Raw genomic sequence first — 23,607 nt, forward strand, 5'->3', positions numbered from 1 at the left:
AAACAGGCTCCAGGCTCTGAGCTGTCAGCACAGAGCCCGACGCGGGGCTTGAACTCACAGACTGTGAGATCATGACCTGAGCTGAAGTCGGACGCTTAACCGACTGAGCCACCCAGGCGCCCCTATTTTATTTTATTTTTTTAACTTTATTTTAAGAGAAACAGAGAGAGAGAGAAAGCAAGCAGGACAGAGAGAATCCCAAGCAGGTCCTGTACTCTCAGAGCAGAGCCCGACGCTGGGCTCGATCTCACAAACTGTAAGATCATGACCTGAGCTGAAACCAAGAGTCAGATGCTTAACCAACCGAGCCACCCACCCATGCACCCAATAAAGGGGAAATTTTAAAAATTCAGTAATTAATGGAATAAAAATAAAATCATAAATAAATTACAGTGAAAGAAAAAATAAACATTGAATCTTTAGCCTTCTATCGGAAGTATGTAGTCTGAGGGGCTCCTGGGTGGCTCAGTTGGTTAAGCGTCCGACTATGCTCAGGTCATGATCTCACAGCTTATGAGTTCGAGCCCTGCGTCGGGCTCTGTGCTGGCAGCTCAGAGCCTAGAGCCTGCTTTGATTCTGTGTTTCCCTCTCTCTGCCCCTTCCCCAGCTTTCTCTCTCTCAAAAATAAATATTAAAAAAAAAAAATTTTTTTTTAATTAAAAAAAAGTACGTAATCTGAATCAAGTGACAACTTCCAGAAACCAGAAAGGTGGAAGATCACAAAGGCAATAAACCAAGAATAATAGAAACCTACTGAAGAATCATGGATCTGAAGGGGATTTTAAGATTATCTATCTTGTACTCATTTACAGATTAGTAAACTGAGAGCCAGAGAGATTAACACATTGTCCCAGCTCATGCAATAAAAGACATATTAAGAGGTTATGACCTGGGGCGCCTGGGTGACTCAGTTGGTTAAATGTCCCACTCGATTTTGGCTCAGGGCATGACCTCACCATTTGTGAGTTCAAGCCCTGCATCAGGGTCTGCGCTGACAGCACAAAGACTGCTTGGGTTTCTCTCTCACCCTGTCTCTCTGTCCCTCCCCTGCTCTTGCTCTCTCTAAAAATAAATAAACTTAAAAAAAATAATACATAAGAACAAAAATACACAGAAGTGCATTAAACTTAGTCAAAATGACATCTAAATTTTAGGACCAAGTTTGCCTCTGTAGAGCTCGGGGTAATTCATTTAGACTCTGGCCCATGGTTTTCTCATTTATAACCTGAGAACACAGGATTGGTTGTAAAATCAAGCATGAATACCAGAATATTGAAGTTCACAAGTGATTCATTGCAATAATTAATAATTGTGCAAATCAGGACACCTCTTTTCTTTGAAAATTAGAGAAGTTTCAGCTAGGAACATCTGCATACTCACAACACATAAAACTGATAAAATTCGAAAGAACCACTATGTACCCACCTGATCAGAAAGACCTATGTTTTTTAAAGGAGCGTGAAGTACCCATTCATTTTGAAAAACAGGCTTAGACATGAGCAGTATTTTCCCCCTTATTATTCAGAAAAGCTCAATCAATTAAGATCAGGGAACTGAAAATTTTGACGTGGATTTTTAATCTTATTTTAGGAATATGCACATTATATTTCAATATTACATTATGTTAATGCTTACTTCAGGAACTTAATTCAAGATGAAAAACACCTTCCGTAATTAAAACATTAAGGGTCATACAGAATGAATGCTGTTTAGCCAGTATTTAAAAGTGAGAGAAAAAGTTTTTACATAATCAGTTCACAGTGTTATCCAGAAATGATATAATGCTGTAATGCTTTAGGAAAGCCAATGGAAAACAGGATAAAATGTGGAGTAATATATAATCCTGTTGCATGACTGGCCTTATAAAAGGGATTAATATCACGCATAAATTCAGTGAGTCTTAAAATACCATTACTGAAATATTTTATATTCAAAACTTTCCAGAAGTCTCTTACCTTCCCAGAATCTAGCATCTTCTGAAAGTCTTCCATTGTATTAGCCACGACCATATGAGTCTTAAGATCTTCAGAAGCCCTATCAAAACATAATTGAAAAAGAATATATTTTTTCTTACAAATATGACAAAGTTTTCTTTAAAAAATAAGCATAATCTAACAAAAGAGCAATTACCTGGAAGTGAGAACTTACCAATTTGAACCTCAACTTTGTCACTAACAGCAACACACAGTAAGTCTCAGTCAACTCATCATTGTATTACTATTAACAGTAAATGAAAGGGGAATTTCCCAAGCATACAATAGGTAATACTTTTTTTTTTCTTTAAGTTTGATTTATTTAAGTCACTTCAACATGGGGCTTGAACTCATGACCCTGAGATCAAGTCACAGGCTCTCCCACTGAGCCAGCCAGGTGCTCTAATTACTTTTGTTACTGCCATTAAATCTCTACTCACCAACATTCTATTCCTGTCTATACCACTACCATCTATGAGAGTCTGTATCATTTTTTAAACCTCTTTGGTCTTAGTTTTCCCTTCCACAAAACTGGAAAAATACTCAAGTAATCTAACTACCATATAGGATTATTGTAAGCATCAAACACAAAGGCATGAGCATGTTTTAAAAAAGGAAAAACAATAAACACACAATATTCGAGCGGTTATCGTATACTACGTAACTCCCTTATAAGAACTTCTAAACTACATTTAGAAATGGAAATAAGTATTTATTCTCTTCCACATTCAAAGCCACACAATACATGAGGACCACTCATGGGTGGTGACAAAGAAAGAGAAAGCATACACTTCTTTTCTGACTCTCAGGTCTAAGACCATGTGAATTCTGTGCCAGTACCTGCTAGCTCTCCACCAAATCCCCTCCTGTGGGCTTCTTCATATTGAGATAAGCTTATGTGAGTAAGTTATAGCCAATGAGATCGAGAAAAACGAATACACGCTTCCCAGGCTTAAGACTTAGGTGGGAAAAAAATGCACCTTTATGCAACCTACATTGTTAACAAATTTACTGAATAAAAATGCCAATGAAAAAAACTGCTTTTTAGCCACTAAAGCAGTTTTCCAAACCGGCGTGTGCATCTGAAATCACACAGAGAACACTTTAATACTACAGATAACCAGAATCTATCTTAAAACCTGTGAGGCTCAGGTATCTTTCTGTTCCCAAAGTTCCCAGGTGACTCTGAAGAGAATCCCTAGAAAAGAACCACTGTCCTAAATACATTACTTACTTACTTACTTTTTAATGTTTTATTTATTTTTGAGTGAGAGAGTACGTGCGCTGAAGTGGACGGGCAGAGAGAGACTGGGACAGAGGATCTGAGGCGGGCTCTGCACCGACATCAGAGAGTCCTATGCGGGGCTCGAACTCACAAACCGTGAGATCATAACCCAAGTCAAAGTCAGACACTTAACCAACTGAGTCCCCCAGGCACCCCCAAATGCACAGCAACATTAAATGGCAGCAACAGAGACAGGCAGCTTTCTGATCTTTCACCTCTGACAGTATTATCTGTTCTGAGTTCAGATGGACTTCAAATGCACTATTCATTAGCTGGTTAAGTAAATCCTTGAAGTCAAGAGACTCATTATCATTCCATTTTAGGGCAAGCAAGCCCAGAGAAATGAAACCACTTGCCCAAAAACGTAAGCAAGCACCAATGCCACAGCTAAAATTAGTTCTTTCCTTAAATGCATGATTTATGGGAGCCTAATGAGTCCGGCACAAGGCATCAGAAGATATAGGAATAAACAAGATGCAGGACTACCTTCCCCCAAACTGAACCTCCATCCCCAGGGGCAGTGGGCCTTTCTCTCTGCCTCGGGTGGGTCGGAGAGAAAATAAGGCGCCACACACACACACACCAATCTTCTAGTGCCTCTGACTTGAAACCCCTGATTCTAGAAGACCCCTCTCCACAGGTCAGGGCAGCCCTGAAGCTTCCTCTCATCCCAGACCTACAATCTCAATCGAAAGGTTCTCAGCCTTGGCTACAGGTCATCATCACGTGGGGAGCTTTTAATACTACAGCTGCCAGGCTCACTCTAGACCTACTAAATTAATATTTCTAGGGAGGGTTCTAGGCACTGGTATTTTTTAAAGCTCCCTGGCTGCTGCTAATGTCTACCCACACAGGTGACAATCAGTGCCTTAATCCCCCAAATTCATATGTCATAAAAGCCTGCATCTAAAGTTAACCCTAATTAGTCCATGGGACAGAGAGGTCACTGCTGCAAACCTATTAAGCAGAAAGCTCTTGGAAAAATCGTCATGCTACCAGTCAAAAACACAAAGAGAAACGTAAATGAAGAACCATGGGAGCTCAGAGGGAAAGATGGCTTCCAGTTGGGGCGCTCAAAAAATCCCTCAGTAAGTTCTCAAAAGCTGAACAGGATTTCAAGATCAGAGACAAAAGCAATTCTAAGGACTAACTTTGTAAAAAGGTTCACATGGATGTCTTCCAAAACAGCTTGAAGTTTAGTCTCAGCCTCATTATCAGCAAATGTCAGCTTTTCTCCAGTATCTCGTCTGACAGCTACAAACTGACGGCTCTTCATATCACGTGGCCCAACTTCAAGTCTGATCGGAACTCCCTAGAAAACAAAAAAGACAGTTAAAATGATACACGCATGTCTCCACTCGAAGATAAAGAATTATTTCATGGCTTTATCTACCATAAATCATAAAAACCCCAAAATCAAAGGCATTAACAAATAAAGGCAGCAGGCAATATTCCTAAGATACTAAGGTGATCTCCAATAAGAACGTATGAACCTAAGAAAAGATGTAGTGCCCAAGTGGTTTTGAGCTAATAAAGTGTTTAATGGAAAAACAGGAGGGTAGTGCTGTCTAGATCAGTATTCTTGACTCTTCTCAAATGACAGCACGCACAGAAAGTTACATTTGTGTGGCACGAGCTGGTAAACAGAGAAGGCTTCTTGAACCTAAGGCCACCAAACCATTGATTAGCATACCTTGGCACATCTGGGACTCTTATGGGGCACAATGATATACTCTGGTTGGTCTCAGGTCTGGACACTCTACTGTGCAGCAGAATCTCTGAAGGCTTGTTAAAGCAGAGACTGCAAATTCTCTGCCCCCCAGAATTTCTTATTACACTAGGCCCAGGAATGGGGCCTAAAGATTCATATTTCTCACAAGTTCTCAAGTGATGCTGGCACTGCTGGTCCTGGGGCTACACTCTGGGAACTACTCCCCTATTCAATACCTTTGGATTTTACAAAGACGCTTAAGGACTAAATGCAACTTTAAGCCTGTGAATGTTCAACCCTCATGAATGCTCCAGGAGGGGATTAAGGCTCAGGGAAACCTTATTTTTAGGGTAGAGTACCTTACCTGATAAACAGTAGGGTTTTTTTTCAAACTTTTTTTTTTTTTTTTGAGTAAATGAACTCTAAAACTAATTTGGGGTTTTCAAATTTAAGTTAGGCAACCTCTACATATACGGTTTTGCTGATAGTAGTCCTCCAAATCAAAGCCACAGGAAAATTTTAAATGTTATTCTGGAAAAAATGATTTACCTTTAGAGAACATTTGTTTTACAAAATGATGAACACCATCAAATTGTTGTATACTAAGTATGACATTATTTCATTGTTTTCCTTTATTTACCCAATGTACATGCATGTGTAACAGTGTTGAGTGTAATGAGATTTACAAGAGGGATAAAAAACAGATCCTGTCCTCCAGGAGCTTCCCATTTGCCAGGCAAATAAGGTACGCATACAAACAGTAAGTACAGAAAATCAGAAGTGGGAGACCACCCTCAGCTGGAAGAGAGAAGAACGTTACTACAGAAGGCAAAAATTAATGAGGGATTTCATCAAAACTGAGGAACATTCTATGAAATAACTGACCTATATTTACAAAAATGTCCATTTCATGAATGGCAAAGAAAGGCTGATGAACTACTCCTGATGAAAGGAAACTAAAATCACACTGACAACTAACAGCAATAGATGGATCCTATACTGGACAAGGAGAGCCGTGGCAGCCCAGGGCAGGGCGTCAGAGCCTGAGTGGGGCAAGAGGGCCTGAGAAGAGCCTGGCATGGAGTGACGCCACCCTTGTGGGATGGGAAGGGCATTCACGTGGGGAGTCGGTGAAAAAGGCAGAGAGAGACTGGTTGCATACAGAGGGGCTGATCAAATAAATCAAGGTATTAAGGATAACTGGAGCTAGGTATTTCACTGTCAGAAGGGAGTGAAAACCTGGCATGGGAGAAAACTAGAATGAGTCCTGTTTTTTTACTGGAATTGAAAGTATTAATGTGAACTCCCGGTTATCAAATTACATAGATATAGAACCACAGACGTAAATTTGTGTGTGTGTGTGTGTGTGTGTGTGCGTGCGTGTGTGCGTGCACATCCCCAGTCTGCAGCCCCGTCTACTGAGAAGGTTTGGAAAGAGGGACAGCTCAAAAGTGATGAGTGCATCCAGCATGAAATACCATCTCTGCTCAGAGAACCAGGGCTTCTGTGAGATACGACTAATTCTAGTACCACACAGCAAGGAAATGCTCAAAAGTCAGCTTTTAAGGGATTTTATGAGTCGTATCAAAGATACTTTGAGCCTCAAAATAATGATTGTAATAGATTATAATCCACTGAATGACATGAGAAACCATGGCTCTACAAAAATATTTTTTTTTAAAACAAAAATATGTATTATTTAATTGATTAAAAGGTGAATGTGGAATGTGCTGTGTCAAGATCGTGATAATCAAAGAAAAGCCTAAGGAATTATTCCAGAGTAAAAAAGACTAACAAGATGTGATAACTACATGTAGCTCAGTTTTGAGCCAGATCATTCTGCTATGAAAGACACTAGGGGACAACTCAGAAAATTCAATGGGGTTCAAAAACTCACTGGTAATGGATCAATGTTAACTCTCCAATTTTATGTTCATAGAGTGAAGAGGCATCAGGCTAGAATCTTACTGTCAACTGGTTCAGGAAGGAAAAATTAATTTTTTGTACTATACATGCTTGTCACAAAATTGAGACTGTCTGGGGTGCCTGGGTGGCTCAGTTGGTTAAGCGTCTGACTTCGGCTCAGGGCATGATCTCACGGTTCGTAGGTTCGAGCCCCCGCGGCGTCGAGCTCTGTGCTGACAGCTCAGAACCTAGAGCCTGCTTCGGATGCTGTGTCTCCCTCTCTCTCTGGCCCTCCCCTGCCCGTGCTCTGTTGTTCTCTCTCTCTCTCTCAAAAATAAATTAAAACATTACAAAACACATTAAAAAAAATTATGATTGTTTCACGATAGCAAATTTTACAACCGAGGTGGAAGAAATAGCACAAAGACAGAGGTGGAAAAGAGACTGTCTGAGAACAGAGACAAGGATGTATGAAAGGAGGTTAACAAAAAATAACAGCTATAAAGATAACCTGAGGCCAAACCATAGCAGAGGCATAGATTTTGTTAATAGTTTTTTCTAAGTAACAAGTTACGAATTTACTCATAAAAGGCTGTTTGCTTGTTTTTCTTTTCAATAGCAACACAACATGATCCAACACAGTAAAAGGAAAAGTACTTAATTCACTCATATTATTTTCCCCCTTTCTATTTTCCTACTACAGGAAGAGGTATTAAGGAAGTTGTGGGGGGTCGCAGGGTCTGGTCTCACCACCAAACCGTATCCCCAGTTATTCAACTGAGTCTCACAGTACATATCCCGCACCACCCCCACTGCCTCTCTATATAAAATTAATTACTACCAAGTAAGTATGAATCTAGATCTTTCAAAATACTTTCTTTTCTCAGGAATTCTAGGACTAAACAGAGATTAAAATGGCATTAAAAAGTGCCATCAATACTTTTCACTAACTGGAAAACTCTCTTGGTGTTCCTTAGTTTTCGGAATCATGTTTGGAACACAGGGGCTTTGTTTTCTTTCCTGAGAACTGTAGACAAAGGAAGCTGTGGGGGAGCCAACTCCTACTAAGAGGTCCCCTTCACGGTACAGGTTCAGCAGGATACGAAAAAGAAGAGTGACGGGGACAAAGTCAAGTGGGTTCTAAGAGAAGAAGGGAGACGAAAGGGGAACAACACAGAAGGGAGAAGTGAATACGGATGCCTTTTTTTCCCCTTTCAATCCAGCCAGCAGCAAAGAGTAAGTTTCTCCTCTAAGTACTCATGGGCTCAGACGAGCTGCCACCAGAATCACACAACAGTTACTTCTAAGTAAGCAAAAAACACTGCAGGTAAAGGCAAGTTATGCAGAGAAAACATTTATCTTTAAAGTCTTCATTAAACGTAGGAGAGTAAGTAAAGGAAAAAGCATTTTACACAGAAGGGAAGCAGAATGAATATAACTACTAATTTTTAGCACAGAAGATTTACCTTAGGGGCCAGTTAAAATAAACTGGGCCATTAATAGCAATTTGGGGAACCCTATGTGTGTTCACACCGAATAATCCCCATACTGCTGAGCTTCCACACTTGGGACCAGCTTGCAGCTGCAGTGTCACTACATCTTCTCGCATGTTTCCTGGATTGTAAGTTTATAAATTCTCGACTCCTCACTGCTAAATCTAATATGATTCCCTTGTTAAATAAAGCATATAAAATCAAGTTAAATCCCAGAAGTTTACGAAATGGAATTAACAATATAGATTATTCTACTAATGACAATGTGCAATAAATGAAATTCGTATTAAAACATTAAGCCAGAATTTAGCCTTGAATATACAAAATAAAAACCAACAAATTGGTGTTGAAAAACAATGTGGTGTGAAAAACCAAATACGATAATAATCTCTGATGTTTTACAATGTCAGCTAGGTGATAACCATGCACCATTATTCTGACAATCTTACTGTTTAAATAGCTTAAATATTTAAATAGCTTATTATTATATGAATTCTTGGTGTAAACATTTTTGTATAACAGTCTTAAGTTTATTAATCATATAGAAGGTCTTTCAGATCATTTTTATTCTAACATAATAAAAATAAGCTTCCACAGAAAAGATTTTAAATTTAGAAAATATGTAAGCTTTAGGTATCCCTTGCTGTAACAAAGATCTGGACTTTGTCTAAGTGAAGTTTAAGTGAAGAAAAAAAAAACAACTATCCAAACAGAGAAATGTAATGAGAAGCCTTATGTCTCACAAAAGCATACGCATAAAGCAGCTCTAACTCCAAACTGGGAGTGTGGAAGGGAAAGATACAACTGAAGAATTTACCTTGAGCTCCCAGTGGTTGAACTTCCAACCTGGAGAATAGTTATCTCGCAAATCAACTCTAACTCGAATATTAACACTCAGTAACCGCCTTCGATAATCATTGCATTTCGCAATCAGAGCATCTCGGTCTTCTTCAGAAAGTGCATTTGTAATGCCACAAGGAATAACCACCACCTAGAACCAGCACAATGTCACAAATTTTTACAAAGAAACAGTGTACAAAGGTAATGAAGTCTTACCGCTGCGGGACACCCAGATGTCAAAACCAACTAGGGACTATCAATTTTAACACGGATCAACTTATGTGATTTCTCATCTCCACTGAACGTGTAGCACTCAGCTGCATGACTTTTCTATGCTAAATGCATTTTTACCTGACCTACTATATTTCATTAAACCTATTATAAGTCATTTCAAAAAATGATTTCTAAAAGAGTTTTACCTAAAAAGCAGCTAAAAATTAAGAGCAAAGAAAACAATAACAGAAATGATACACATAGTTACACAATACTAACAGATCATACTCTATGTTGTTTCTAGTAGCAAAATCTACCTGAATGATACTCAGAAAATCACCCTTTCAAATTTCCTTTAGTAAACAGGGCTTGTATTTTATAAAAGGAATGATAAGCAGAAATATTTTCCTTACCTGAACACAAGCTACACGGGGTGGTAATACTAAGCCCATGTTGTCCCCATGAACCATGGTCATAACACCAATAGTGCGAGTTGTCAGGCCCCAGGAGTTCTGATAGGCAAACTGCTTCTCTCCTGGTGTCTTTGGATCTTCAAAAATAATTTCAAACATTTTGGAAAAATTCTGCCCTAAATGATGTGATGTTGCTCCCTAAAAATAGAAATATAAGCTTTAATTTTAATAACCCCAATCACGCCTCTGAAAATGATTTCTGTAAGATCACACACCCAAAATGACACTAGATATATAAACTTAGCTTCCTTGATTTTTTTCTATTAAGTAAATTCTTAAAGCATAAATGATACAACAAAGAGACTAGGATTAGTCAAAAAACCACTACAGAAGTGTATTTGCTGGGAGCAGTCCCTTTCATAGGATTAATTTCAACTACAAAGGCTAATAAAAAATCCGTGCTTTGGTAATTCAGGATACAAGCCTTTGCTTAACTAAGTGACCTCAGAGATTTAGAGAAGAATGGGACAGAGAAGCCTGAAATTATATGGTCTAGGAAGCACATGAAATGTACACTGATTTGTTTGAAAATGGTCTACTTCTCTGACGACTTGCAGTCTGAGGCTATGCTCATAGTCCCTATGAACCGCTTGTGCACTTTGTTGATACCTGGATGGCTCTTCCACTAGCAGATATAAATGCTTCTACGGTAGTTGTATAGTCTCCTCCCGCAAATTTTTCTTTTTCAGTCTTTCTGCCTTTTACAACAGGAATTGCCAGGAGCTCTTCGTACACCTGAGCATATAAGTCAAGTATCTGCAAGACCTGTAACATTTTAAATGTGAAAGCGATCAAAATTCATGGTGCATTTATTTCTTAAAGGTCTATAAAACTGTACTGTTTAAAACTAAATGTGGTGGAACAAGCATCTCAAACAGTAAATACCTTTTTTTTATGGGAAGGCTAAAGCAGCTAGTGTGTATTTATTATGGAAAAACATTCAACCAAGTAGTGTAAAAGAAACTGAATAATTTTTTTAAATGTTCATAAGTTTAGAATACAAGAAAAATAGGGGCACCGGGTGGCGTAAGCTTCCAACTTCAGCTCAGGTCATGATCTCACAGTTCGTGGGTTCGAGCCCCACATCGGGCTCTGTGCTGACAGCTCAGACCCTAGAGCCTGCTTCAGATTTGGGTCTCCATCTCTCTCTCTGACCCTCTCCTGTTCATGCTCTGTCTGTCTCTCTCTCAAAAATAAACATAAATTTTTAAAAATTAAAAAAAAATAAACATTTATGAAAGATATAAAAATATATAGTAACCAGGGTGAAAATCTTCTGAAGAATAATTAATTTCACCCCTGGGATTATAATTTCCTCTATACATGGAAGTCCAAAAATACTTTCATTTGAAAATATAAGGGTTGCCTGAGTGGCTAGCTGGTCAAGCATCTGACTCTTGATTTCCACTGAGGTCATGATCTTGCAGATCGTGAGATCAAGCCCCACGTTGGGCTCCATGTGACAGCACTGACGCTCCTTGGGATTCTCTCTCTCTCCCTCTCTCTTTGGCCCTCCCCCACTCGTGTTCTCTAAATAAATAAGTAAATAACTTGCTTTTTTTTTTCTTTTAACAAGTAATACATAAATTTTAAGTAACAAAACAATTATACCAGGAAATTATCTTTTAAAGTTATTTTGAGATCAGATTATATTTCAACTTATATTTATTTGTTGAATGATTTCTATACAAATAGACAGCACTGTATTACTTACAGCTGGGGGAAAACAAAAGCACAGCCTGGACAAAGAAATGGAACATAATTAATATGGAAGATAACTTTTTATACCTCTTCTGCTGCTTCTTCAAATGTAGCAAATGCACTGTGCCCTTCCTGCCAAAGGAATTCACGAGTACGTAGGAAAGGTTGAGGATGTTTGAACTCCCAACGCTGGAAGAGGCAGGAATATAATTTCATCATTATGGAGAGCATTTCAATTTTTATTAACAATTTCATGTGGTAAGTAATCAGAAATCATAATTGTAATCCATAACTGTAATAAAAAAATACTTCCATTCTCCCAATCCCTTGAATATAAAAATCAGGAGAAACAAAATGTGCTTTAAAAAAAATGAGTAAGAAGAAGAATGAAAGAATAGAAGAAAGAGTGTGTACCTACCACGACATTACACCACTGATTGAGCCTGATGGGCAGGTCTCTGTGTGACTGCACCCATTTTGCATACGCAGGATACATTACTAAAAAGATACAGGCAAATACAGGCAGAGTTAATCACTGAAGATTTTGTTTCTCTTTGAAGGCTGCTAACAGTTACACCAACAACATAATTACCAGAAATTAAAATGATGTTTGTGTAAATGTGTATCTGACGTAAGTAATGGTAAGTAAAAGGTATTGTTATATTTTGCATAAAGCAGATTAGTCAAGAAAATCTATCTAAACTTGACCTTATTTTATGTTCTTTTTACATTGGGATTCACATTTGACATTAAATTTGACTGCTTTTCAGCTGTTTTATTTTCAAAAACACTAAGTGAAGATCTTAGAGTATATATCATGTTCTATGTCATGTTCTTTGCATCATTATACTGTTCAATTCTCATTCAATCCACAAAGTAGATACTTGAATCTCATCATTCAAGATGCAGAATCTGAGCATAGAGAAGTTAAATAACTTGCTGAATCCAGCAAGTTAGATTTTATCTATTTAGAGTAAACCTATTCAATGCATCTATCCAAAGTGTGGAAGCTCTTATCATGAACTGCTAATTTAAGGGAAGGTGTTGGTCTTATTATAGGTACTCACGACTACCTATAATTACGAAAATAAAACTCTGCCTATCTGAAAACAGTTGGGGTCATAATTTCAATAATGCATCCTTATACTACACAAGAGTTATCCCTAGAAATATGAAATAAGGAGCAAACAATCCCTCATTCTAAAGATGGATAATCACTTCGCAAAACACTGACAAGCCCCAAAACTCAAAACCTCCAAGTGGCACTCCTACTCACTGCATGTAACTTTAGAAAAACCACTCAACATCAGAGACCTCTTTTTACCTCCACAACTGAGACAACAGCTGCCTCCACCTCTCCCACTGACTACTTTAAGAATAACACACCATGGAAATGAAGTCACTTAGGAACCTATAAAAACCTATACAAATACGAATGTCGTGTTAAAATGACTAAAACTTCCTAAGAAAATATGGCATAAAACATTAGTGCTTGCAAATGTATTATCAATTCCAAGAGAGGCGCATGGGTGGCTCGGTCGGTTAAGTGTCGGACTCTTGATTTTGGCTCAGGTCATGACCTCATGGTTCGTGGGTTCAGGTCCCATGTCGGGCTCCGGACTGACAGTGAGGACCCTGCTTGGGATTCTCTCTCTCCCTCTCTCTCTGCCCCTCCCCTGCTCGTACTCTCTCTCAAAATAAATAAATAAACATTAAAAAAATATTCCAAGAATCAAATTCTTGGCAAGTTCTGAAAAGTTACAGCATCAAATAAAAAATGATTAGTGTTCTTTATTTTTAAAAAACCACCTTCGTCCTAATGACTACTGCACACAGAATAAAATTCTACGTAACCTCAGTATACATTCACCTTTATCAACATTCGTTCAACTCTGTACCGTCAACAAGAATTATAAATATCACAGAACAGACACTGAGACTCGACTCTAGAAGCCACCTCTAGTGTCCCAGTGAGTGCCCTCCTGCTCCAAGGCCCGTCCTCACCTGTTTCACTAGTAGGACGAACGGCAATTGGTTCTGCCAACTCTGTTTTGCCAGATCGTGTAACCCAAGCAACCTAGGAAGAGAAAATCATATTCCACACATTTTTTAAACAGCAGTTTAGAAAAACAGCACTAATGCAGGCAAATCTCTACTTCAATTTTTGCTAGAGAAATTAAGGCAAGTTAAAATAATTGCCGCTGTTCATGGTAAGAAAAGTAGACACTTACTGTCCTTATAAATGTTTAGCAAAAAGTAAGAGCCAGTTAATGTAACAAACAGAACTGTAACTTGCCCTGAAGGCAGAAATATATATACATACTTTTAAATATATATATATACTTATATATATATACTTATATATATACTTTTAAAAATGGCTGTATATTTATCTAAACTGGTTGTTGTAACTTGCCATTTAAATTACCATTCAAGTGTGAACTGAAAATACACTTTCGAGTTGATGAGAAAACTGTAAAAAATAAATAAAGCAAGCTGACCTACCTCAGGGGCAAAGTCAGCTACATGAGTCTTCTCTTTCTCTAATGCACCTTGAGACACAAACATGGGGAAATAGCAGTTTTCAACACCAAGTTTCTTGATCTCAGCATCAAAAAAGTCCTTGATGGATTCCCAAATGGAATATGCCCAGGGACGGAGAATATAGCAGCCACTTACATCATAGTATTCAATCATTTCTGACTTTGTGATGACCTTTTTAAAAGAAAAATATAGTCTGTGAAGCCTAAATTAAACCAAAATTACACTACAAGTGCCAAGTGAATGATAACCAAGCTTCAAATCTGCAGGCTTCCACTGTTACTGTACCCGTAAAATGGACTTTCCTCGGCTGAGAAACACAAAGCCCTAAACTCTTAAGATCTGAATTCCAACCTTGCTTCTCCTGTTTACTATCTTTGTGACTTTGGATTAATCCCTTTACCTCACCATTAAAAAATAACAACAGGGGTGCCTGGGTGGCTCCGTCGGTTAGGCATCCCACTTCGGTTCGGGTCATAATCTCGCGGTTCGTGAGTTCGAGCCCCACGTCGGGTCCTATGCTGATGGATCGGAGCCTGGAGCCTGCTTTTGCTTCTGTGTCTCCCTCTCTCTCTGCCCCTAACCCACTCGCATTCTGTCTCTGTCTCTCTCAAAAATAAATAACATTAAAAAAAAAATTTTTTTAAAGCCTAAGTGCCCCATGGGGCACCTGGGTGGCTCAGTCAGTTAAGCATCCAACCTCAGCTTAGGTCATGATCTCACGGTTTGTGAGTTCAAGCCCTGCCTCGGGCTCTGTGCTGACAGCTCAGAGTCTAGAGCCTGCTTCAGAATCTGTGTCTCCCTCTCTCTCTGCTCCTCCCCCACTCACACTCTGTCTCTCAAAAATGAATAAACGTTAAAAAAAAAAAAAAACCTTGAATAATGACTATCTCATAGGGCTATTTCTCAATTCAATGTTTTATGTGAACATGCTTTGAAAACTGGGACACGTTAAAGGACTACACTATATATTACTAACGACATTACACATTATTACTTTGTCTGAACGTCAGAACCTAAATACAACGTAGTCTTTGAGAAATTTAAAACATAAAAATCAACTGAATAAAATACTCACTTGAGAATACCAATCAGCAAGATTTTCTTCTTTTTTTGCCTCAAGGCCCAACCTGCAGGCATGAAAAATAAAATATGAATCCCTTCGTTCATCAATTGCTTATAGGTTGAATGAAAATAAGCCTCAAAACAGATTAGTTTCTCCTCAGTATGAGTTATGTCCATATGTATCTCTCTTGTATATTCATTCCCAGAATAAAGTTTTTAACCTAGAAAACAATTTCACCATCTCTTAAAGGTGGTAAGGTACTGTCCACAAAGAACTAGGAAAGTCAAGCCCAAGAACAGCTATGATTTTAATGCAGACATCTCTTTTACAAAGTCCTTTATAATTTATAAGGCAATGTATCTGTAATAAAGAATCAACTTACATGGGATTCTCTCACTAAAAAGAAGAATCTCTGACCAACCTCAATCCAGAAAAAAATTATAATTAGCAAGATCAGTGTCCCACTGAAAGTAACATACAAAAAGTATAAAAACCAATAGCTGTCTGGGTATAAATAAGCTTTACATGGTCTACAATTTTTTTTTTTTTTTTTTTTTAAGAGAGCACATGAGTGGGGGAGAGGGGCAGAGGGAGACAGACTCTTAAGCAGGCTCCCAGCTCAGCACGGAGCCTGACACGAGGCTCAATCCCAAGGCCCTGGGATCATGACGTAGCAGAAATCAAAGAGTCGGACACTCAAGGGGCTGAGCCACCCAGGTGTCCCTACAAATTTTTCTTTTAATTGCAGTAAATAAAAGTTGCAGGGGTGCCTGGGTGGCTCAGTTGGTTAAGCATCTGACTTCAGCTCAGGTCATGATCTCGCAGTTTATGGGTTTGAGCCCCGAGTCAGGGTCTGTGCTGACAGCTCAGAGCCTGGAGCCTGCTTTGGATTCTGTGTCTGCCTCTCTCTCTACCCCTCCCCTGCTCATGCTGTCTCTGTCTCTCAAAAATAAATCAATGTTTAAAAAAAAAAAGTTGCACAGACAGATGCTTCTAAAATAAGTTAGATCTGCGATTAAAAAAAAAAAAACAAAAAAAAACTATTCCAGATGAGAATCCTTTTCTTGGAACATCAGTAATTATTCAAGCACTGTGGCTTATGATCCACATAGGAAAATTCACCCATTAGTTACATTTTAGAGTTACCAACAAAGCTTACTGGCTTAAAATCTTAATGTATTTATATCTGACTTCTCTGCTGTTTCACTTTTGACACAGCTCAACAAGATGCCTACATGAAACTTGACCCTTTCACAAAGAGGTAAAAGGTGAGAGATTCTGTTCTCTCTTCTGTTATTTTATAATCTATAAATCTGACTACCCAGTCAAAAGGCAAGAAAAACCACCGTTATATTCTGTTTAAGGAGATACTGCATGCATGATGTGAGAGCTAAGAGGCAGAATTTTAAAATCAGCTAAACAAATCTAAAGCCAAAAGATCTCACAATAGCAGTTGCTAATGGCAGCTTTCTCCTTTTATTAAGCCATGAAAGGAAGCTGGCACAAAGTTCACTCTAATTTTGCCATGGGGATCACAGACAGGGGCATCACATTATTCCTACGAACTGGAACATACTGAGACACCATCTATGCCACTGTTTTGTCTTTAAAACACCTTCGTTTTGTATTTAACCAACCAAATTTAAAATCCTATTGAGAATGATGTTGTCATTCCATAAAAGATTTTCATTCAAAAAATTTGCTTAAGGTAAAAAGCAATGACTACTGTCAGGCTACCAATTGTGTTAAAAGGGAGGAAAAAAGGATGGTTTATATATACTTGTTTTTACTGTGTGACCAAATGAACACCTGTCAGTGGTTACAGAAGAGACTAGCTGTGGTTACCAACTCGTTATGGCGGTAGGAGAAACTGGGAAGAAAGGACAAAAAGTGTAAGAGCGAGACTTCACTGAGCTTTCTATATTCTGAGATTCCTGAACCAAGCAAACGAATCTGTTACCTATTTGAATAAACAGAAGATCGACAATAGCTATCTGCTGGCACTATACTTCTAGCGTTCTCCAACCTCATGTGACAGTTAAACTAAGCAAAATTTGTTTTTTAAAAAAGCCATTTAAGAGCTGAATTCATTCAAAGCTTTGCTTCACTCCTACTGAAGCTTCCACGCTTTATTACCTGGTCTGTTTCTTAGGCCCTTGCCCTTCCCCTGCTCCACTTGATGACAGTCCACTTCCTTGGTTTTTTAAGGAGTCTTTCTTTGGGCCATCACTTTGTTTCTGAGGTTTATTCTGCTTTTCAGATTTATTTTCTTTTTCTTTCTTTCTCTTATCTTTGTCCTCAGCCCCAGTGGCAGAGACAGGCTTATACTCCACTCCTGTCAGAGATCTGTACTGTGCCTTCAGCTGAAGGAGTTCTTGGACGGCCGTATCTACCTGCTCCTTCAGTTTAACAAAAGAGGAAAAGAGAAGATAATATTTAATTCAAATCACTGACTAAGCACCCATCTCCGAAGCTTCATAAGCAGATTTGAAAACACAAGTAAAGGTAGAGGGAAATAGGGTAGGGGTGGCGAACACTAAATATGCTAACTACGGAGAACAAAAAAATATGATAAACAGGAACAGAATTATGCAAAAGAGGGACTGAAAAACAGTATTATAACTGCACTATCCGAACGGCAGTCACCAGCCACACACGGCTATTTAAATGTGAAGTAAATAAAATTTGAAACTCAGTTCTTCAGTCACAACAGCCGTATTTCAAGTCTTCAATGGCGACACACGGCTAGTGACTACAGTACTGGACAGAGCTGCTACACAACACGCCCGCCATCAGAGAAAGTTCTGTAAGAAAGCACTAGTATGTAACAAGCACTCCACTGCAATTTAAGTTAGGAGCCATTAAACTATACATGTTGAGCATTTCACAATCAGAAAAAGAACAGTAATCAAGTTTCTGTACTACTGGTTAAACTTCAAAACCTGTAATGACTTACTGTTTCCCACTCACAAATCTGTACCAAAAAAAATCCTACTCCTAGGAAGTGAATATAATTAGCACAAACTACACCAGAGCTCAAAATAAATAAAACCTGCCATCTGAGACTGATTCAGCTTTAGGAGAATGAGTAAAACAAAGAGCAGACATCAAGGGCCTACAATGGGCCAGGCACTGCTAGAGTCCAGGGCCCTATTCTCCAGGATCTCACAACCTAGAGAGAAACGGACAATTGAACCAACAGCTAAAATACACAGGGTTTAAGTACTATGCCAGAGAAAGGCAGAGTCTTATATAAGAGACTGTCCAGTCAAATCTAGTTGGGGAGAGAAATGGTCAGCGAAGGCTTCTCTACTACACAGAATTGAGAACTGAAATACATGAGCAGAACTTAGATTTGATGGGCCAGAAAGTGTTCTGGGCAAAGAAAATAGGCTGTAATGTAAAAAACAAAAATACAAACTAAGTATCCCACGAACCTTAGAAGCTTTTTCAGCTTTAAGTTTTCGAACTACTTCTCCTTGAGAAGCTACTTTGTCAAAAAGAACTTTGGCTTCTGGTGTTTCTGGACCCCTAGGCTCGGAGCTGTTGGTTGCACTTGAGTCTGAACTTTGAGATAATGGGGGCTGACCAGGAATGTACTCCTTCCCAGTTTTTTCCTTGTACTGAGCTTTCAGGGAGAGTAAGCATTCTACAGCTTCATTTACTTTAGCCTGAAATGAAAGACAAAAAACAATTACTTGAAACTTTGTGAAATTTCTGAAAATTTCAATGATTATTAAAAATCATTTGTTCTATCAAAGTATTCCTATAAATAATCATGGAGAAACCCAAGCAACAAAGGAGCTCAATCATAAAGTAACAGATCAAAGCTAAAAAAAAAACGTTGAAAACATAAATCAAATTATAATCCTCTATACAAGTCATAAAAGTAAACACACACACATATAGTACCATAATTTCTCATTTTACATATGTAAACAGACAAATAAATAATAGAATATCCAAGCAAACTGGCAGTGTCCAAGCCCTGGGTCTATAAATAGTGGAGTCAGCATTTACAAAATCAGAACAAAGATCAGCTCAACGGCTTTGCTACACAAACCTTATTTTCATTAGCCTAGTAAACAAACACTAAATACAGCATTAAAACAAACAAACCAGTTTGGGCCCAAGTAAAGAACAGTTACATTATTCTTTTAAAAATTTATAATACAATGGGAAGGTGTGCTGAGGTTTTAATTAGACATTAACCTATATACATCATCCTCTGATACTTCAACATAATCAGAACGAAAAAGAATGAAACACTCAGCCCAACTGAGACACTTGTGATGCCAGCAGAGGACAACACAGGCAAAGGGCCCAAGCTGGACGCCTTACCTGAATGGTAGTACTGTCTAAACACAGACCAAGATACCACTGAAAAGGCAAAGCATCTATCAATCAGAGAGAAAAAGGGCCTCTATATTACCCTAGCCAAGCTTCACGGCTACATTATGACAACGCTCCAGACAGCTAAAAGCAACACAACAGAAACCAGGAAACTACCACAACTGGGGTCAAAGGCGTACAGGAAGCACTGGGATACCTTTAAAGAATTTGCATCTATGAATCAACAAGTGACATTTCCTCGTCACTTATGATGCAACGTTTTGGTACTGAAGTAGAGTCTGTCACACCCGGTACCACACAGAAGGAGTAAACAGAAGAGGAGAAATCACACAAAGAGAAGCCAGCAGCTTGCCTGATTTGTACCCCTGACCTGTCTCTTGCTTACATTCTGTCTTTAGAATTAAAAGCATCTTGGGGGCACCTGGGTGGCTCGGTCAGTTAAGCGTCTGACTTTTGCTTTGGGCTCAGGTCATGATCTGACAGTTCACGAGTTTGTGCCCCATGTTGGGCTCCACACTGGTGATGCAGAGCCCGCTTGGGATTCTCCTTCTGTCCCTCTCTCTCTGCTCATGATCTCTCTCAAAATAAATAAATACACTTAAAACTAAAAAAAAAAAAAAAAAAAAAAAAAAAAAAAGAGTTAAAAGCATTTTCACAGCAGAATCTACCTGTCCATAAGAAATAAGACACACTTAGTGATACATAAAAGAAGCAAGAAAAAGAAACTTCCATCAGCTAAAAGAAAGAAAATGGGAAAAAAGTTAAGGGACTTTCCTGCAACCACTTCTACAAAAAGAGGCCTTTGAAAGAAGTTCCAATCTACACCATAAGCAAGTATTGACCAGAGTCTGAAGTCAAATGGCACACACTTCATGAAGAAAAACAAAAACCTTGTTGGGCAAGATTACAATTCAAAATATTATAAAGAAGAAAATTCTAACGTGTCCATCACTTCATTATTATATGATATTCTAAAAATAGACTAAATTATATATACTTATATCCCCTCCAACTGAGAAATGGAATACTGTGAGTAACTAAGTTTTCTATTCAGGTTATTTTTCAAAACAATGAAATTATACTACTCCCTATGCAGTTTTATCTGGTGACTTAGAAGGTATCTAAAGATTCTTGAATTAGAATTATCAATATAAAAAAATTAGCACTATCATTTGATGGCCTATTTATTTACTGCGCACTAGACATTATGCTTAGTGCTTTACGTGGATCATTTTATTTCTCAAAACAACCCTGACTCATTTTATACAAGAAGTAAAGCTTAGAAAGACTAAGCACCTTACCCAAAGTTACACACTAAGTGGCAGTGGAGCCGGGATTTCATCTAGGGTTTATTCTAGAGTCTGTGATCTTGACCCTCACAGTTTGCCAAGCATCACAGAAGGTATGAAACAATGATTTAAGTGTTCCGTTCACTCCTGCCATGCCACGAAAACGGCATTTTCAAAAGATATCTTTGATTCTTACTTGATGATGACTCCTACAATGAGGAAAAAATGTCTTTTAATATTCTAGTTTTCTGGAATAAGAGGCATTTACAAAGGGAAATTGGATGGTACTACTCCATACAAGAGTAAACAACAGAACCCTACAAAGCGTATGCTGATAAATTTTAAGTTCTTAGTAGACAAAGATCATTTTAAACTTATCTAACGTGTGCCAAATCAAACACGAGAAGTTTTCAGTAAATAATTGTTGATGCAGATGAATGAAAAAGGAACAGCCTACACACGAACACTTCTGTGAAAAGTTTAAGATGGGACTTGGAGGAAGTAAACATGATCTGCAGGTGAGAGCTGACTGCAGATTGAGAAGTACCCAAACAGCCATGTAGGCAGCAGCCACTAGATGGAACCTTTCTCCATGGGGAACGAAAGAACTTTAATAAGAAAAACCTAGAACTTTACCAATTTAAAATTCTAAGAACAGAACCTTTCGAAAGGGCCTGAGCACTTTAATTATCAGCGAAAACAGTTTTTTAAAAAAACACTTTTTTCCAACTCTATAATAAACGTTTTCCCACTTTTTGTTCCTTTCTAACATAATTCGAGAGAACTACACCTGCACACATCAGTGATAATGACTCCGGAAGCAGATTCTCACTTGGTGGGGGAGGACGGATGACAATCCAAAGCAGGAATCCTCCCAAGTTGAGGAGAGAAAGAAATGAAGCCGGTCTCATACAAAAAGGTCTGCTAGGAGAATTAGTGAACTAAAAGTTCACAGGTTTTCAAAGAAGGGTCTTTTTTTCCTCAGTCAACTAATTAGAAACCTGTATTTAGCTTAAATAAATTTTATTTAAATCTACTTAAATTTACTTAAATCCCAACCAGCCCAATTATGGAACCCCAATCCCAGAAGCCAATCCAGCACAACAGAGGACCCAGACTAGAGTCGGGTTGGAACACATGTTCTGCTCTTTCTCAGCTAATAGTTCATTTACCTAAATCACAATGTATCTGCTACTTTTCTCTGACACAAATCAATCAATACAAACTCCTCAGATTTTCCTAGACGATCCCTAAGCTGTAGTCAGTCTTGTGAAGTGTCGGGTCTCACAGACAAGATGGATGGTTTTATACTTGTTTAGAGCAAAAGCAAGTTTGCATCAAGTACCAAATAGAGATATAGCAGAAACCCACCACATACAAATCCTAAACAAGAAGCTCAAAATCTGTCAAGAAAAAGGACGGGTTTGTTTCTTCTTATATTCTCCCCCTTTAATCTTTATTTTTTGGCCTTAGAATTCTTAAGGCTATTTGGGGTAGAGGTGAGGGGCAGTGGTTTCCTAGAATAGCCTGTTTACCAGACAAAGGGGTAGAACGACGGGGTTTCCTTTCCTTAAGCTAAATACAGATAAGCTATGATTTGGGTTTTAAAACCACAAACGCTGGTGTAAAATATAAAAGAGCACAGATGGGTGGGATATTGAAGATGAATTACTGGGGGCATAAAAAACATGCCATGAACTGAAATGCTGTAAGTGCAGAAGTAAAAGACGATCAACATCTGTCCACTGGGACGGGATTGGACAAAAAGAGGCTGTCAATGACAAGATGAAACAACTGTGAATTGTTTTTGTTTTTTTAAGTTTTTCTTTTATTTTTGAGAGAGAGAGCATGGGCAGGGGAGGGGTAGAGAGAGAGGAGGACAAAGGCTCCCAGACAGGTCTGTGCTGACAGCAGCCAGCCCAATGAGGGCTTGAACCCACAAACTGTGAGATCATAACCTGAGATAAAGTCGGACATTCAACCAACTGAGCCACCCAGGTGCCCCTAAATTGTTTTTATTTAACATGATGATCATTTGATTTTGCTGCCATTTATTACTTCAATTTAAAAAGTCATTACCATAAAGCTTCTCAAAACTCTGTCCTCTAAGAGATGGGTCAGCTGACTTTCCAATAAAGGGCCAGGTCAATAAAAAATACTGTAGGTTTTTGAGAGTCTGTTATAACCACTCAACTCTGCAATTATAGCCCATAAACAGCCTTAGACAATATGTAAACTAAAACGCATGGTTGCGTCCCAGTAAAATTTCACTTACAAAACACAGGTGCAGACTACAGTTTGCCAAACCCGGTCCCAGAGTTTAAAGTGTTGTTAAGTATTCCATAAAGCCCTTAATTTTCTGACTCTCATTTCAAGCAACACTGTAATTTCATGTTCAAACTGCATTCATTTAGATTTCAAATTAGAGAAATGTGTTTTATTATTTATCAAAGTTTCATTTTTTGAAGCTATAACTTTAGAGCTTTAAAAGTTAGTATTTCAAATCTGAAAAGTGACTTCCATTTTTAAATAACTCAGCATGCAGAATTATTTTATCTTTGGTGTATTCTCAGACATGCAACTCGCACTGTATCTGCCTGATCCACTGTTTTGTAACAACCTACTGAGCAGGAGAGAAAGGAAAAGAGGAGCAGAAGGTGGACTTGAAGGAGAAACTGAAGGTAGGTTCTTCCAGGTTTTCATTCCTTGCCTACCTGTTGCTTATACTCTGCCTTTATGCTTACAAGTTCCTACACAGAATCAC

The 23,607-nt window shown here is 38.4% G+C and overlaps 1 protein-coding gene across 1 annotated transcript in view; it reads right to left on the reverse strand.

Annotated features, from left to right (window-relative positions):
• EPRS1 (glutamyl-prolyl-tRNA synthetase 1) overlaps positions 1 to 23,607 on the reverse strand; it is a 71,611-nt gene that overhangs the window by 3,566 nt on the left and 44,438 nt on the right. The window contains exons 19-30 of the mRNA XM_047840572.1: positions 18,639 to 18,872; positions 17,338 to 17,600; positions 15,214 to 15,265; positions 14,100 to 14,309; positions 13,599 to 13,671; positions 12,013 to 12,092; positions 11,682 to 11,783; positions 10,503 to 10,658; positions 9,834 to 10,031; positions 9,185 to 9,358; positions 4,410 to 4,570; positions 1,956 to 2,034 (exon numbers count right to left, since the gene is read on the reverse strand). Coding sequence (XP_047696528.1) covers positions 1,956 to 2,034; positions 4,410 to 4,570; positions 9,185 to 9,358; positions 9,834 to 10,031; positions 10,503 to 10,658; positions 11,682 to 11,783; positions 12,013 to 12,092; positions 13,599 to 13,671; positions 14,100 to 14,309; positions 15,214 to 15,265; positions 17,338 to 17,600; positions 18,639 to 18,872 — 1,782 coding nt within the window. The remainder of the gene's footprint in view (positions 1 to 1,955; positions 2,035 to 4,409; positions 4,571 to 9,184; positions 9,359 to 9,833; positions 10,032 to 10,502; positions 10,659 to 11,681; positions 11,784 to 12,012; positions 12,093 to 13,598; positions 13,672 to 14,099; positions 14,310 to 15,213; positions 15,266 to 17,337; positions 17,601 to 18,638; positions 18,873 to 23,607) is intronic.

Source organism: Prionailurus viverrinus, chromosome F1, assembly GCF_022837055.1.
Source record: "Prionailurus viverrinus isolate Anna chromosome F1, UM_Priviv_1.0, whole genome shotgun sequence".
Lineage (NCBI taxonomy): Eukaryota > Metazoa > Chordata > Mammalia > Carnivora > Felidae > Prionailurus > Prionailurus viverrinus.